The 14,907-nt window shown below is 43.0% G+C and overlaps 1 protein-coding gene across 1 annotated transcript in view; it reads right to left on the bottom strand.

Annotated features, from left to right (window-relative positions):
• ARHGEF26 (Rho guanine nucleotide exchange factor 26) overlaps positions 1–14,907 on the bottom strand; it is a 114,541-nt gene that overhangs the window by 35,091 nt on the left and 64,543 nt on the right. The window contains exons 6-9 of the mRNA XM_045851622.1: positions 14,289–14,441; positions 11,428–11,557; positions 7,958–8,032; positions 3,528–3,617 (exon numbers count right to left, since the gene is read on the bottom strand). Of these exons, the coding sequence (XP_045707578.1) occupies positions 3,528–3,617; positions 7,958–8,032; positions 11,428–11,557; positions 14,289–14,441 (448 nt within the window). The remainder of the gene's footprint in view (positions 1–3,527; positions 3,618–7,957; positions 8,033–11,427; positions 11,558–14,288; positions 14,442–14,907) is intronic.

Genomic DNA, 14,907 nt, shown 5'->3' with positions numbered 1-14,907 from the left:
ATAGAAATTCACCCCTGAAAGCATCATGCTATTTTCTGGTCGGGAAAACGAAGTTTTCTCAAAATAATCCATCTTAATCCCACACAAAAGGCTGGATACAAGAAGTTACATAGTTTTTTTAAAAAATTTTCAGTTTCCAGTTTCCAACTGAAAAACTCTCAAAACCACAGAATAATCCTTACCCTTGAGAGCTCTATTTTTTTTAAGTTACCAGAAATGCTTACTGCCAAGAAGCTGACTTAAAACACTATATCCACAAAATAAGCCGAAGTTCTTGGGCACACAAAATGTAAACTGCAGAAGTGTAGTGCAACCAAATGTCATCCTTCTCAGGGAATAATGATTAAAAATAGCTATAGGAAATTGAAGATATTAGGAAGGAAATAAGAAAGTTAAGAAAGGATTTAATTTTTTTAAACTTCATAAAAGACTTCTATAAGCAGGTTCCTCATCAGTTACATACTGCTTTCCTGGAGGTTCAAAAAGAATGAAAGATTATGGCTGACCTCAAACTTTCAAAACTTGCTATTAAGCGAGTACACAGAGTTTCCAGCCCCCAAATCTCAAACCAGACGATCATCCAACAGGAATGGCTGAAACTTTAAAGTTCCGACAGACGAAGAGAGCGCTTAGGTGAGTGGTGACCCCATCAGCACACAAGAGGTCACTGAGAAGAACTGGGAGTCCAGTTTGGTCCCAATGAAGGTGTGTGACTGCTGGAACACAGAGGTCTCTTGCTCTGGCATGGGACCCTACCGGATGAACCCAGGACAGTCTTACATTCCAGGGTACGTGCAACCTCCTTATGGCTGCTCTTAGTTTAGGGGTTGGGGAAAGACAGTTTTTCCAATTACTGTGCTGTCTTTAAAACAGATAGATTTTTATGGACTCCTCATACTCCACCAGATAAAAATAAATTTCTAATGAATATCTAAAACTGAGAATGGCTTTCAATAGGCCTTTCTTTTGAAAACAAAAATCTGATGTTATGTGTTTTTTTGTTTCAGAATTGATTGTTAGACGATAAAAGTCATTCAGTGTTGGAGGAGGGGAAAGAGGAGGAACAACAATTGTGAAAAAGACCACAAAAAAATCCGAACAAGCCTAAGGGGGCATTTCTGGAGTTCAGAAACCCTAAGACTAGAATCCAGGTGCACCTCAAAACCCAGAAAAGAAATTCATGAACAAAAATATATCCCTAAAGGTACTGATACAATCCCCACGGAGAAAAGACTTTTGTGTTCCTTGGCATCCTAGAAAACTAGCCTCAGCATAAGATTCGATAGTTTTGTGGGCCAGCAAGACAAGGAAGAGATGCTGAAGAGCAAATATTTTTTAAATTGAGGTAAAATAAACAATTTAACCATTTAAAAGTATGTATGTGATTGAGTCATTGGCTTTAGTACATTCATGATGCTGTGTGAAGATCACGGCTACCTAATTCCGGAACATGCTCCTGGGGTTACCCTAAAAGGAAACCCCAAATGCATTAGGGACTCACTCTCCACTTTGCCCTCCCCCAAGGCCCTGGCAGTCACGATTCTACTTTCTACCTCCATAGATTTGCCTATTCTGGACAATTCACATCAGTGGAATTATGCAATCTGCGGCCATTCCAGTCTGTTTGCTTTCACTCAGTATAACATTTCGATGCTCACCCACCCATGTTGTAGCACGTACCAGGGCCTCATTCCTTTTTGTGGCCAAACACTGTTTCATTGGATGGATATATCACATTTCTTTTATCACTTTGCCAATTCTGTTGATGGATATTTGGGTTGTTTCCATAATTTGGCAATAATAAACAATGCTGCCATGACCACTGATGTAAAGGGATTTTTAAGAACAGCCGCCTTCAGTTCTCCTGGGTATGTACCTAGGAGGGGAACTGCTGGGTCATGCGGTAATTCTGGTTGGCTTTTCGAGGAACTACCTAGCTGTCTTCTACAGAGCTGCGTCCCTGTCCTGAATGAAACTGTCTCAAAGGCTCATGTCGGCTGCAACACGCCATAACTTCAAGCTGCTCAAAAATTTTTAGGGAGCTTGAAGGCCCTGGTGGCAAAAGATTCTGCTGTTTGAACTCATGCCTGAGATTTGATGGGGCATGCGGCTCGGATGAGGCCAGTGTGGTTGAAGCTGGCAAAGGAAGAAGTGCTGGTGGTCCAATCTGGTGTGCTGGCAAGTTTAGCCATGTGCTATACTGACAGGGCAATCTGCTTGCTGTGGGGCGACACAAGCATTTCCCAGGAGAAACTTTGTAAGTCAAGGCTCATTTTACTTTTGCTGCTAATGGCATTTCTCAATTACCAGACATATTTTCCTAAAATAATTAGAAACAAATTACAGAGAAGGACAAGATTCTTTGGGGGTGATGGGAGAAAGATGGGTTTTGAAACTGCTGTGAATTTTTGTATGAGGACATTGTAACTTTAAAGGGTATATATGCATTTGTGTTGGGTTTACAAGTGCCCATCGTTGTCTGTTCTAAGAATTATGGATCATGTTTCTGCTACTAAGTCTTTATAGTCAAGATGTGGTGGTGGAAGAGTTTACCCTGATCTGCAAGTCAGGACATCAGGACCCTAGCCCTGATTCTACCGCCACTTGCCAAGTGAACCTGTTAAACAATGAATTTTTCTCTGGGCGTTGGTTTCCTCATCTGTAAAATAAGAGGGTATACATAGCTGTACTGTAGAGTGGTCCTCACACTGTATGGCAGGGCAGTGATCTGCTCTCTCCAGCGGGAAATGCTGATGCCATGCATTTTATGCCATGAAATGCTGATCATTAACCACTGCATGAATTAGGAACACTTTTACTATATAAAAACATGATCTGTCATTTTAAGTTGCTCGGTGAAATCTACATGTCATAAGACAAAACAGAACCACAATTGTGAGCATTCACATCCTTTTAGAACTCAGCTGTCCACCAACAAAGGACTGAGCGTGGCCTAGATTTGTCAGTAACTGTCACTTTCTTTTTTGTTCACCTTGTCATCTGCTCCGAGCAGCATCAGACAAGCAGGGACAGGTAGCAGCATGTAGTCAATAAAGAATTATGGGAGAAAAACAAATTTGCAAAGAACAATTCACAAACAATCTTGTTTTGCAAACCAGACAAGGACTGTCCTTATTTGACTTGGGAGAACACTGCAGTCCAGCTTCTGGGATACCACTGATTTGCAGGACACTTTGCATATACCAAAGAACTCTCCTTCTCATACTAAAATTTTATTATTTTAAACTACCCTTTTCCCAGGTTTGGTGCCTTCCTCGGGGATGGGGTGGGAGGATGCTCTGGTTAGATAACCCCTAACTCTGTGGCCTGCAGAGAGGCCACTTGTCTGACATAAGCAAGAAAGGAAGTGCCCGCGGCATCTGCTACTCCCTCTCTGTAATCAATTTATGGCCCTTCTTTGAAAGGTCAAATCCTTTCCACTTTGTTGCCCTCAACTTGCCTCTCTATTTACAGAAGACTTAAGCGAGAGCAGTAATCAATCTGTTTACGTAGAAGTGTGAGAATACCTTAATTTTAAATTCCAGCTGGGAGTTAATTGTGTACATCATCTCCGTCCTCTCCATCTTCCGGGCGCCTTCGTTGCACAGTCGAACCAACTGGGAAGACAGAGAAATGGGAGGGCTGAGAGGTCAAGGAGAGAAACCTCACTTTCAAAAGCAGATCGCTCGCAGGAAATAATTAGCACGTGGGAAGCTCCGGAGACTCATTTCTGACAGTTCAAGTTCTCAGTTTTACACAGTGAAGCCTTTGTACTCAGTTAGAAATGGCATCATTAGTTCGTGAAGACAGAGGGAAAAAAATTACCCTGGAAATTTTCAGGGACACACGTCCCTCATGTGTTCACATTCCATCACGCCCTCCACACACAGGTCCCTCCCACAGGTCGGGTCCCTGTGCTTCCCGCTCCTTCCCTCTGCCCGGCCTCCTGACCTCTGTCTACCCAAAGGAACCTCCTCATCCGGCCTCAGGGCATGCTGCGCCTTCCTCCTCATTTCCAAGTCTGAGCAGCTGGAGGCAGACTACCAACATCAAAGGCAAGTTCTAAACAGAGTGGTACGTGCAATGCATATGACCAGTAAACAGAATAATGAAAGAGGGAAGCCTTTATTCAGATGGAACTGATGGCATTGATGATTCTTCAAGGAAGGCCAAGCTAAGGGACATTCCCTTTAATTAGAACTAATGAAATGTCTACAACCGAAATGCATACAGTCCTTTGGTGAACACCTGTGATGTTGTGATTTATAATAAGAAATACGTAGTTAGTCTCTGTCCATACTATCTAGCACATAGCGTCTAAAACCCCTTGTAATTTCCTAGTAGGAGCCTAAGGGCATCTTTAGTTATAATAGGATATTTATTTGTAACAAGCCCGTTTCAACAGCACCTGAGTTTATGTTAACGAGGTAACTCTTGGAAAGCCCTTACCTTGAGATGAGGCTGGCTGACAGGAGAACCAGCCAAGAGATTAGAAAGTGGGTTCAGTCTTTTATCCCCCAGACTTCGGGGGGTGGGGGCAGGGGCTGGAAATGGACTTGATCACTGATGGCCAATGATTTACTTAATCAGTCATGCCTCCGTATGTAGAAGAAACTCCATAAAAATCACGGTCCTAAGAGATCCAGCAGAAAAAGGACCTCACCCACTTTGACAAATGTGACAAATGGCCCCGCTGCTACATTTAGCTGCAGCAGCAAAGAGCTATTCTCTGTAAGCGTCTGAAAGTGCTTACACAATCTCTATTCTCATGGAAGGGCGGAAGGGAGATACAATCATTACAGACTGAGATCTGAAAGTAAAAAAAAAAAAAAAACCCAACAAAAAACAAAACACAGGGGAGTCAGGGAGGAGGAAGGTGGAGAAGGAGGCCTCTCCAGAGAGGTCATCTCCACTGAAAGCTGAAGGCAAAGAGGGAAGGAGCCGCGGGCCAGGCAGAGCAGACACCATGAGCAAAGGGCCAAGGACGGGAAAGTGCCGGTGTGCCTGAGAAAGAAAAAGACCCCGACACAGGAAGCTGACACAAGAGGAAGCTGGAGAGATAGGCCAGGGTCAAAGCATGCAAGCTGTTAAGGCATCTGGACTGTGGTCTTAAAGCCACCAGTAGGCTTTCAGCAGTGACCTTCACAAATGGCAAAGATTACTTCCTGAGCTGGGTATATGAGTGATTTCGGTTTCCACTTAACACCAGGAGACTAGGGGAAGAATTCTGATATTCATGACTCATAACAGAGAGAGAAAGAAATGCTGCCCTACAAGAAAACAAGTCACCGGAACAGCTTTTCTTCACAGAGAGCCTTTTATACACTTTCAGTATCCAAGTAAGGCAACTCGCTGATCCCCTGCACTCTGCCAGCCTTTCCTGAAAGTACCACTATCGAATCAAGCTACTAAGAGATGCCTGAAGGACCGCAGTAGTCCACTGTAACCGGGATGTGAAAGCTTGAAAAATATTAACTCTCACTCCTAGTTCAGTTCAACTCTTACCTTTCTCTTTTCTCTTCTGTGTGAATTCGGCTTCTCAATAGCAACCACATCAAATTTGACAAATCTCTTGCATGTTCAAGGCCAAACTGCTCTAGTAGCGCCTCCCAAAGACACTCCCCTCCCCCACTCCTGTAGGGAGGTAGCACAGGATTTGGGTTGCCGGAGAAAAGACCCATCGGCAGCAGGGCTGTAGGTGACTTCGCACCTGTCAGGCAAAGTTTCTTTGCTTCACCGCTTTCCAAAGTGGGATGTGCAGACCACTGATGGGGCAAGAGGTGAATTTAAGTGGTCGACAGGTTGTCATGGTTTGAATGTTTGTATCTCTTCTGAATACAGATGTTGAAATCTTAACCCCCAAAGATGATGGCATTAGGTACAGCCCTCATGAATGGGATTTGAGTGTTCTATGACAGAGGCTCCAGAGAGCCTCCTTGCCCCTACTGCCACGTGAGGACACAGTAAGAAGTCTGCAGTCTGGAAGAAGGTGCTCAAGTGACCACGCTGGCACCTTGACCTTGGGCTCTTCGACCTCCAGAATTGTGAGAAACAACTTTCTGTTGTTTAGAAGCCACCCAATCTGTGGGCATTCTGTTCTCAAATGAACGAAGACAAAGATAAACTTATTTCGAATACAAAAATGTATGTCAGAAAAATAAGTAGCTTATGAAACCCGTGATTTTTTTTATTATTGGTGAGGATGAGGATAAGCAAAACTGAACCAATTTAAAGAAGATTCAACAGTATTTTACAGGAAAGTGGTACAAAGACATACGGAACTCAAACGTGGTACACACACAGCATCGTGATGTCCAGGCTGCTTCTGACGCCATCAGCGTCCTTGCCTCCACTCCTAGCCCATTCAGTATCCTCACCGACTTACCTTTATTGCTTTCTCTCAGCTGGCTATTCCCATCAGCAGTTAAACATACCCGCATTTTTCCAGTCTTTAAACAAACAACAAAACACCCTCATTCACGTCCTTGTCAGCTAAGCTCTCTCTCTTTCCACTCACAGCCCCATTGTTGAAAGAGCTAGCTACCCTTGCAGGCTGGCTGCAGGGTCACACCCCCTACACATTCCTTAATACACTCCACCCTGCTCTCTCCCCTGTCACTGCAGGGTCACGCCCACCTGAGGATGAACCCAGTACGTGCTTCATCACTATCTCACTTTACGTTTCAGGAGCTCTGAATAGGGCTGGCCTTCCTTCCACCAAACCGTCTGCTATTTTGCCAGACCTTCACGGCTTTCCTCCTTCCTTGGTATGTTCTATTTTGGTTTGCAAGTCTCCGTTTCCCTAAACAAGACGAATGTTGCTGTTGTTCACAGTCCTATCCCAGACTCACTACTTTTCTTCTTCTACACACTCTTTCTGGGTAATCTCAGCCACTCTCCCAGCTTCAGAAGCCCTCCACATGCTGATGATTCCCACACTTGTGCTTCCAATTCCAGGCTCTCCACTGAGCTCCTGACTTATTTATTCAGCCCGCTTGGATATCCCATAGGAATCTCAATCCATATCCATATCCCCAAGGGAACTCATCCGCTTCTCCCATGTTTCTACTGCAGAGACTAGTAAGAGCATCTGTCTAGTTGCCCAAGCCAGAGGCCATATTCCTTGCCTTCTGACCCCAGTACGCTCACCCCTTCAGTCTCCATGCCGCCCTCCCCCAAATTATAGGTTTGCTTCTCTCCATCTTTCTATCATGTCGGGATGCATCACTGTCATGTCTAGCCTAGTCAACCATAAAAAACCTTCATAACTGGTCACCTTCACAACCCACGGATTTACAGCTTCTGCTTCATTCATCTTAGGATAAGGTCCACAATTCCCAACGTGGCTCCCCAGTACTCTCTCCTGGACTGGGCTCTCCAGTCACATGCAGAACATTCCAGGTCTTCAGATTCTCCAAACACTTTCTTGCCTTCGGGTTTCTCTATATATGCGAGACATTCTCTTTTCCCCACTCCCTGGTGCACAGCTACTCTTGCTTTAGGTTTAGCGTAAACATTACTATTTCTTCTCTGTCTAGTCACTCACCACCCTTTACTGTAACTCCTATTTACCATCCGCCTTCCCCTTTACACGGCACATTTCATGAGGGCTGCAACCGCAACTGTCTCGTTCATCACTGTATTTTCAAGGGCTGGCATTACGCCTGGCACAGTAGTTGAGAGGCAATAAATATTTATTTAACGAGAGAATGAATAAACAGCCATTCAGACACCACAAGAAAATGAGATATCTATAGGCCCTTAAAGCAAGACTGGCTGACACAGTAAAAATGCGCATTTCATTTGAGTATAGCAGACATCATTTTGTTTTTCAGCTCTTTAAAGAATGCTGTGCAAACGGCTATAAGAACCTATACATTTTCAGCATCACAGCCGGACGCATTCTCTCCCGAGCTATTTGAATGCTTTCCTGTCTGAGGAGCTTCTCCACACCTACCTTGCTGACTTCCTTTAAGGCTCTCTTACACACTTCATACTTCGGAGAGTCTTTAGGTGTTTTTTGGCAGATAGTCTGCAATGAAGCAGAAGAAGAAAAAAATCAACTGATTTGTTAAGTACAATAAAACCAATACCCAGACATAACCTCTTAGTCATAGCAAACTTAACAATGCTGAACACAATACTGTGGATGGGTGTGACAATGACATTAAAATCCAATTAGAAAACCAGGAAATGGTCGTTAAATATACAGAATCCAAGGACATCCAGGACGTGGTTAAATAAGAAGATAGACTTCGGAGGTGGATGACCCTGACTTCAGATCTGAGTTCTGTCTCTTCCCAGCTATCCGACCCTGGGCAAGTCATGACTCCTGCCTGTGTAAGCCTCAGCTTCTGAAACGGTAAATTCAGGGCAACATCAACCATGTCACCAAGTGTGGTTGGGTTAAATGATAATACATGTAAAGTCCTATGAGTGTCTGGCACATAGTATGCCCTCAATAAATAATAAAATTACTTTGTCATCGTCACCATTAAAGATTAACTAGTTTTGTAGATGACACAATTAAATAAAAGGCTGGTAAAGGCTGGTAAATTTTCTCTTGATATATTTACGCTGCAATTTCTGTGAGGATAAAATTGAGCTCACAGAGGTCAATTCGAGGTAAACTGAATTACCTGTAACTTTTGAAGCTATATCCATTCAAAACCAACAAAACCATTTTAATTGTTTAAAATGTTCACTCAGTTAGGCTTAAATCATCTCAAAACAAGTGTAACTAAATCTTCAAATGAAGTAAAATTGAAGAGACAGTATTGTAAGTACATTTAGATTCTGCCTCAGTGGCCATCTTCTGATACATGCGAACATATTAGGACAACAGGCATGGAGCGCAGGTGGAAGGTAGCTGGGACCTAGCAAACCGCTGGTGCCTGGATGCAGATGAGTGCCAGGCCTGTGAACTTGAGGCCAGTGGCCAGGTTGTTCTATGCAGGATGTCAGAACAAACACAAGGAGTGCCATCTGTGGGTTTGTATTAATGGCTCTCAGATTTTTCTATGACTCACTATAAAAATACATTTAACACCAAAACCAGTACACATAGTACACATATACAAACAAAAATGAAACAAGTTTTTTTGAAATTATATTTAACCACATTATGAACCATGTACATATTATGAACTGTGTATTCTATTCTAATTTTGTTTAACTGCTCATTTTTCAAAAATCAATTTCATGACCCACTAGCGGGTTTAAAAGCAGTTTGAAAAAATGCTGGTTTATGTTCCTGAGAGCAGGCACCTGTGAATTTTGTGCATATGGAATTTTCTAGGGAGAATGACTACAGTTTTACTCAAAATCTCAAAAGGGCCTCCGACCCAAAAACGTTCAGAGCCCAACGGACAAGAAGAGGGAATCAACCTCCCGCAGGCACAGGAGGTTCTGTGGGTCTGATCTATTCAGGCAGTGTTTTCAAAACGAAGCAGAGGGAGAGTATAAGGGGCCGAGGGACTGTCACACACAGACTTTAAGGAGATATGGCTAAAATGCATTTTCAGAAGAAAAAAAAAGACCCTGAAAATTCATAACAAGAAATTTTACATTTAGAAAGCACCTATTTCTTATTTAATAATGACTATTAAATTATTAAATTAATAATTTAATTTAGTAAAGTTTGAAATATTCCCCTGTGTAACTCAACATGTAATATTTTTATAAAAGCTTTGTAACTCATATAATATAAATCTTTTTTAAGTGTCTTACTTCTGATAAATCTTACAAAAGAAAGCACAGTACTTGCTTCTTGAAGCTATTTTTGAAACACAATATAACTCAGCACAAGCTATTACACTATTTTATTAATTTAGTCAAGAAACGTTGTCTATTGTCAGGCTTAACATTTACTATTAAACTCCTTTTCATGCCGAATGTGCAGGTGCCCATAATCCTTATTTTCAGATGAAGTTAAGCAATTTGCCTCGGATCACACAGTAAGTGGCAGAGAGAGAATTTGTCCCCAGATCTGTCTTAGTCCGCAGCCCAAGGACTTCCCTACACCAAGTTTCCCTGTGGGAGTCCCTTTCCCGAAGTGCTGTGGGCGATGAGACCGGGAGGAAGCTCCGTCTGGAAGGCACAATGGGGCTAGTGCTTAAGAGATGCGCTTGCTCTGACCGTGGGGAAATGGAAGATGGAGACGTGAGGCCGAGAACAGTGCGGACAAAGACGAAGAGTGGGAAAGTGGGGAAGGAACACACTGGGGTGTAACCTGAAAATAAACCTTTTCTAAGTCACAATTTGGTTTTTATAACCTGGCTGCATTCTATCCTTGATAAGGATTAATCTAAAAAAAATTAGAGTGATAAATTTTAAAAATTCTGCAGGTTTTTCCACACTCACAAGAGGTGTCTAAGTTACAAGTGATGGGTGGGAAGGGAGGGGAGGCAGTAAGCGGACTGAGGTGAGCGTGGGGAGCAGCGGGGTGCTGCGAATTCTGAGATCATCACCGGCAGCTCCCCAGAACCACGCAGGAGAGCCCACAAAGGGACTCGCTGTGAAAAGTCCACTGCTCTTTCAGAGTATATCTTAGAATTGGTAATGAGATACAGAAAATGCAATTTGTTTTGTAACCTTATTCGGTCATAATTTTTGCTATATTTTTATTCTGTGTTTTGATTTGTACAAATCGGGTAAGCTAAAACTGACATATGAACATTATGATCAATTTTGAAACAGAACTACGATAAATACTTCAGTGTGATCACAAAACCACTCTGCCCCGGTGGCTCGATGGCAGCCGTGTGGGATGCCCTGTTCTGTTCTCACAGGCGCCACTGCGGATCCAGCCCTCTGGCGTGCAGGCCCCTCAGCCCACCAGCCCCCTGCCCTCCCAGCTGCGCTCTGTCCCAGGAAGTCTTTCCTCACTCCTCCCAGCCACTATTCAAAATCAATACTTGTTTCCCTCGTGAATGTTCTCTAAAATAAGAAGGAAGCTGGACTTCCCATGCCCACTCTGTACAACGCAAAGCAGGGGCGAGTTGATGCCTTGTGGTGCTGAAGTCTCACTCCCTGGGAAGCACCGTGGACACTGCAGGAAAGGGGTCTCAGTGACTGGCCTCAGGAGACTGGGGCCCAGAGAGCTAGCTGCCCAAGGCCACAGGCCTAGTGGCTCAACCCGAACAGGAATCCAAGACTCCTGATGTAAGAAGTCAATGTTCTTCCCATTTCAAAAAATGTTGAGTAAGTCATACGATCTAAATTCTTTACTGACCCCACAAGACTAAATTGAAGATGATTTCCAAAGATATAAGACAAAAGAGAGACTTTCCAACTGAACAGCACCTTCTCACTTAGGAGATTTTGTAGAGGGGTTATGTATCAATTTAAGGAAAGAATGATTTTCTTAATCAGACCCACAGCACTACAGCTACCCACAGAGGACAGAGCCCGCCAGCCAGGCCTTACGTCCATCAGCAGGGGAAGGCGGGTCACCCTCTGCATGGGCAGAATGAGGAACGAGATCATGGGCAGGTTCCTGCAGTCTTCGTGGGACTCGATCCTCGACAATACCTCCTTGAAAGAGGGGTTGGTGGCTCTGAGGAAAAACAAAGAAGAAACGTCAATACACTGTCTCGTCAAGTTAAGAAGCAATGAAAAGCGGAGTATAAAATGCTGTGATAAATTCATATATTATCAATGATTGTTAAATAGGTAAGACAACATGAATGCAGAATTACACAGGTAGACACAGATGGCTTGTCTGCCTTTTACAGTACGACTGAACAGAAGATACGAGTTTAAGGGAACTGTATGAACATGTTGCGCTAGAAATTTATCGGAGCGGGAAGTAAACAAATGAGGCGGCAATGGCATCGTGATGGTGAACACACGGGCTGCAAATGAGTACGCAGACTAGACCTCCTGTCTAATAACCGAGAAGCATCCATTAAAAAGATAACAAATGCTTTGTTTTAAGCCACTTCTCTAGCTCTAGATAATAATCTAAGAAAGAAATGTCAGACTGGATTTACTAACCAGGAGGCTTTTGGACTTTCTCAAAGTGTCTAAGACAGAAAACCTTCTGACTCTCGTCATCCAGAGTGTTTCTTCTCTGCCAGTGACATAAAAACAGTAATAATACTGTCCCGACATTTTTATGGAGCTTAGCAAGATATACTGACGTATATGATCTTAGATGGAACCACCCAAATAACTTTTAAGATAGGTCAAGAGGGGATTCCCAAAAGAATGGAGCCTCAGAAAGGTCCCAGACTTGCCAGATGACAGACCTAGTATTTGGTAAAGACAGAAGTCAGACCGACTTTCCGTGGGCGCATTCACTCTGTGTCTCCCACTCTCACTTCACTTCACCCCGGGAGGAGCTCGGCTGGGACTTGCACAGGCGGGAGGGTCGGCCCTGCGTGTGGCCCTCCCACGCTGAAGGGCAGGGATGAGGCCAAGAAGCCGAGTAGTGGCAGTCGTGACCTTTTTAAATCTATATATCTTTTTGAAAATTAAATGGTTTGGTTCAAGTCTGCTAAAAATAAATTAGGAAATACCCAGAATAGCAAATAAAAAAAATTTTCACAAAAACATTTTAATTGCATTTTCTCAAAATGAGGAGTTTTTAAGTTTTCCTTCCTGCTAGCTTGATTTTTAGAAAGTTAAAAGAAAAAGCATCATATTCAAAACCAGTTGCATCTTTAAATCACTTAGTCCCCCACCCCCTCCCAAAGAGTCTGAGTCAAGAGTCTGGAATGGGTGCTGGGCTCTGTTTGTTTGCTTGTTTCCAGATTCCCAGGAGTTTCCAAAGTGCAGCTGAAGTTGAATGTCACTGTCCTAAAAGTACACTCACACCAACTGCAACAAAGCTCCTGAAAACACAACGACTGATTTTCCAGGCAAAAGCTCAAAGGATGGCATCATCAAGCTAACTTCAATAAAACCTTAACTTTTTAAGAGTTACAGACATAATGTACATCACTTCCTACTCACATTTTTTTAATCCTGCAAAAAAAATAATAAAAACAAGTTCAAATTTAGCTCTAATTTAAGGCTTTGTTTCCAAACATATAACTTGCATGTTCTAACAGTGTTACAGAGAAACCGTGACATCAGCAGTTCCGAGCAGGGGTGGGGGTCATGAAAAATGAGGGGCGTGATTTTCCCCCCAAGGGACACTCAGCAATGTCTGCAGGCATTTCAGGTGTCACAACTGGGGTGAGAGCGAGCTACCAGCATCTTCTGGGCAGGGCCAGGGTCCTGTTGCACATGCTACGATGTGCAGGACGGTCCCCACAGCACAGAGATATTCAGCTCCAAATATCAGTAGTGCCAACAATCCCTGCCTTGTACTGGAAACCCCATTTGGAGTTGGCAGCAGGACTTCCCACCCTGCCTATCCGAGAGCTTCAAGAGGATGGGGAGAGGGAAGGGGCATATCAGCCCTCCTCACCAACGAGCGGGTTGCTTCTCCAAGCAGCCACGAGGTGGTTGCTCATCATCAAGGCCAACCTCTCCACAGGCTCTCATGCATCGCAGAGAAGTGGACCAGACTTCCGTGCAGTGTTCCCAAATGCCACAACTCACGGGAGGGGACGAGAATGGTAACGGCCAGTAGGCCCCAAACTGAGTTTACAGCAATGTACGACTGCACTGTAAAAGCAGTTGGATAAACAAGGCCCCCGAAAATAAAACAATGCAGACATTACTGAACAACTGCCGAGTCTTTTAAGGACAGGGATGGAATATATATCACACCAAACCTCACAGGGACCTAAATAGGACAAAGAAAAGGTGTGGAGGGAATATAGTGTTTAATTGATTTTTGTTTCGTAATTTAAGTCTGTAAGAACTTTCCCCCCATTGGTTTCCCTCAGATCTTCCCTTCTCAAATTAAGGGGAAAATCAGCAACTCCTATAAATAATGCAATAGTGCTGTCATTTGAATGGGGGAAGATTCGAGTGCGGGAGAAATCTCTGGATCCTAGACACTAATTCAACCTACTCGAAAGTCTCTCTTGGCCTCCCTCAGGCAAAATACTTAACAGCCAGTTAAAGGCTTAGAAAACTGGGACATTTGAAATGATGATGACAACAATTAAAAACAAAAACAAGAAAAACAACAGACTCTAATTTCATCATTGATTTAGAGAGAAAAATTCTCCACAGACGAGATTTTTCTAGTCCAACACCCTCATCCTGAAAAAGTGACTGTCTCAAAGGTTTCTCCCTGGAAAACGGCCCATCACAAAGCATTTCCAAATACACTTTGAGAGATCAGTTAGCTTCAGATGATTAAGACTGTAATATTCAACACAGCTTACAACAACTTCTGCAGCGTCCGCTGTTGGTAGACTTCGTTGGTGCAGTATTTCACGTACGGGTCGAACGTGGACGCCGTGTGCTTCTCCACAATGTCACTGATGTCGTCGATGAAGATGTTGTTCTGGTGCCTTGCTTCCAACTCTGTGAAGAATCTGAAGAAAAACAAAACAAAACAAAACAAAGATAAGCATTTGTGCTTTCTTCCATACACTTTAATAACAGATTATCCTCTGGGAATGCTTTTATACAGGGTTTGAAAAAAATCAACACTACCAGTACCGACTCAAAAAGACACAAGCCAAAAATGATAAAAATTGTCTAAATTTCAACCTGTCCTAACACCTTATAACTTCAAGTAGTTGGTTTAAAACATTGAGCATCCAGTTCATTTCTATGCTTTCCGGTATATTTTAGAATATGCAGATTTCACTATTTTTCAAACAGTCTCTAAATATTGGGGGGAGGGGAGGTTGATGTTTAAGTATTTTATTATGTTGAAAAGCGTAAGAGCAAAACACCGAAATAAGTGCTTAAAAAACAAGTCTGAAATAAACCTAACTCTAAGTGTCCTTTCTCTCAAAGTAAAAGTAACTGTAATATTTTAAATCTAATAATATG

Source organism: Phyllostomus hastatus, unplaced genomic scaffold, assembly GCF_019186645.2.
Source record: "Phyllostomus hastatus isolate PE091 unplaced genomic scaffold, TTU_PhHast_1.1 phas_contig_86, whole genome shotgun sequence".
Classification (NCBI taxonomy): Eukaryota; Metazoa; Chordata; class Mammalia; order Chiroptera; family Phyllostomidae; genus Phyllostomus; species Phyllostomus hastatus.
Note: the sequence above shows the minus strand (reverse complement) of the source record. Positions and strands in the feature narration are given on the sequence as shown.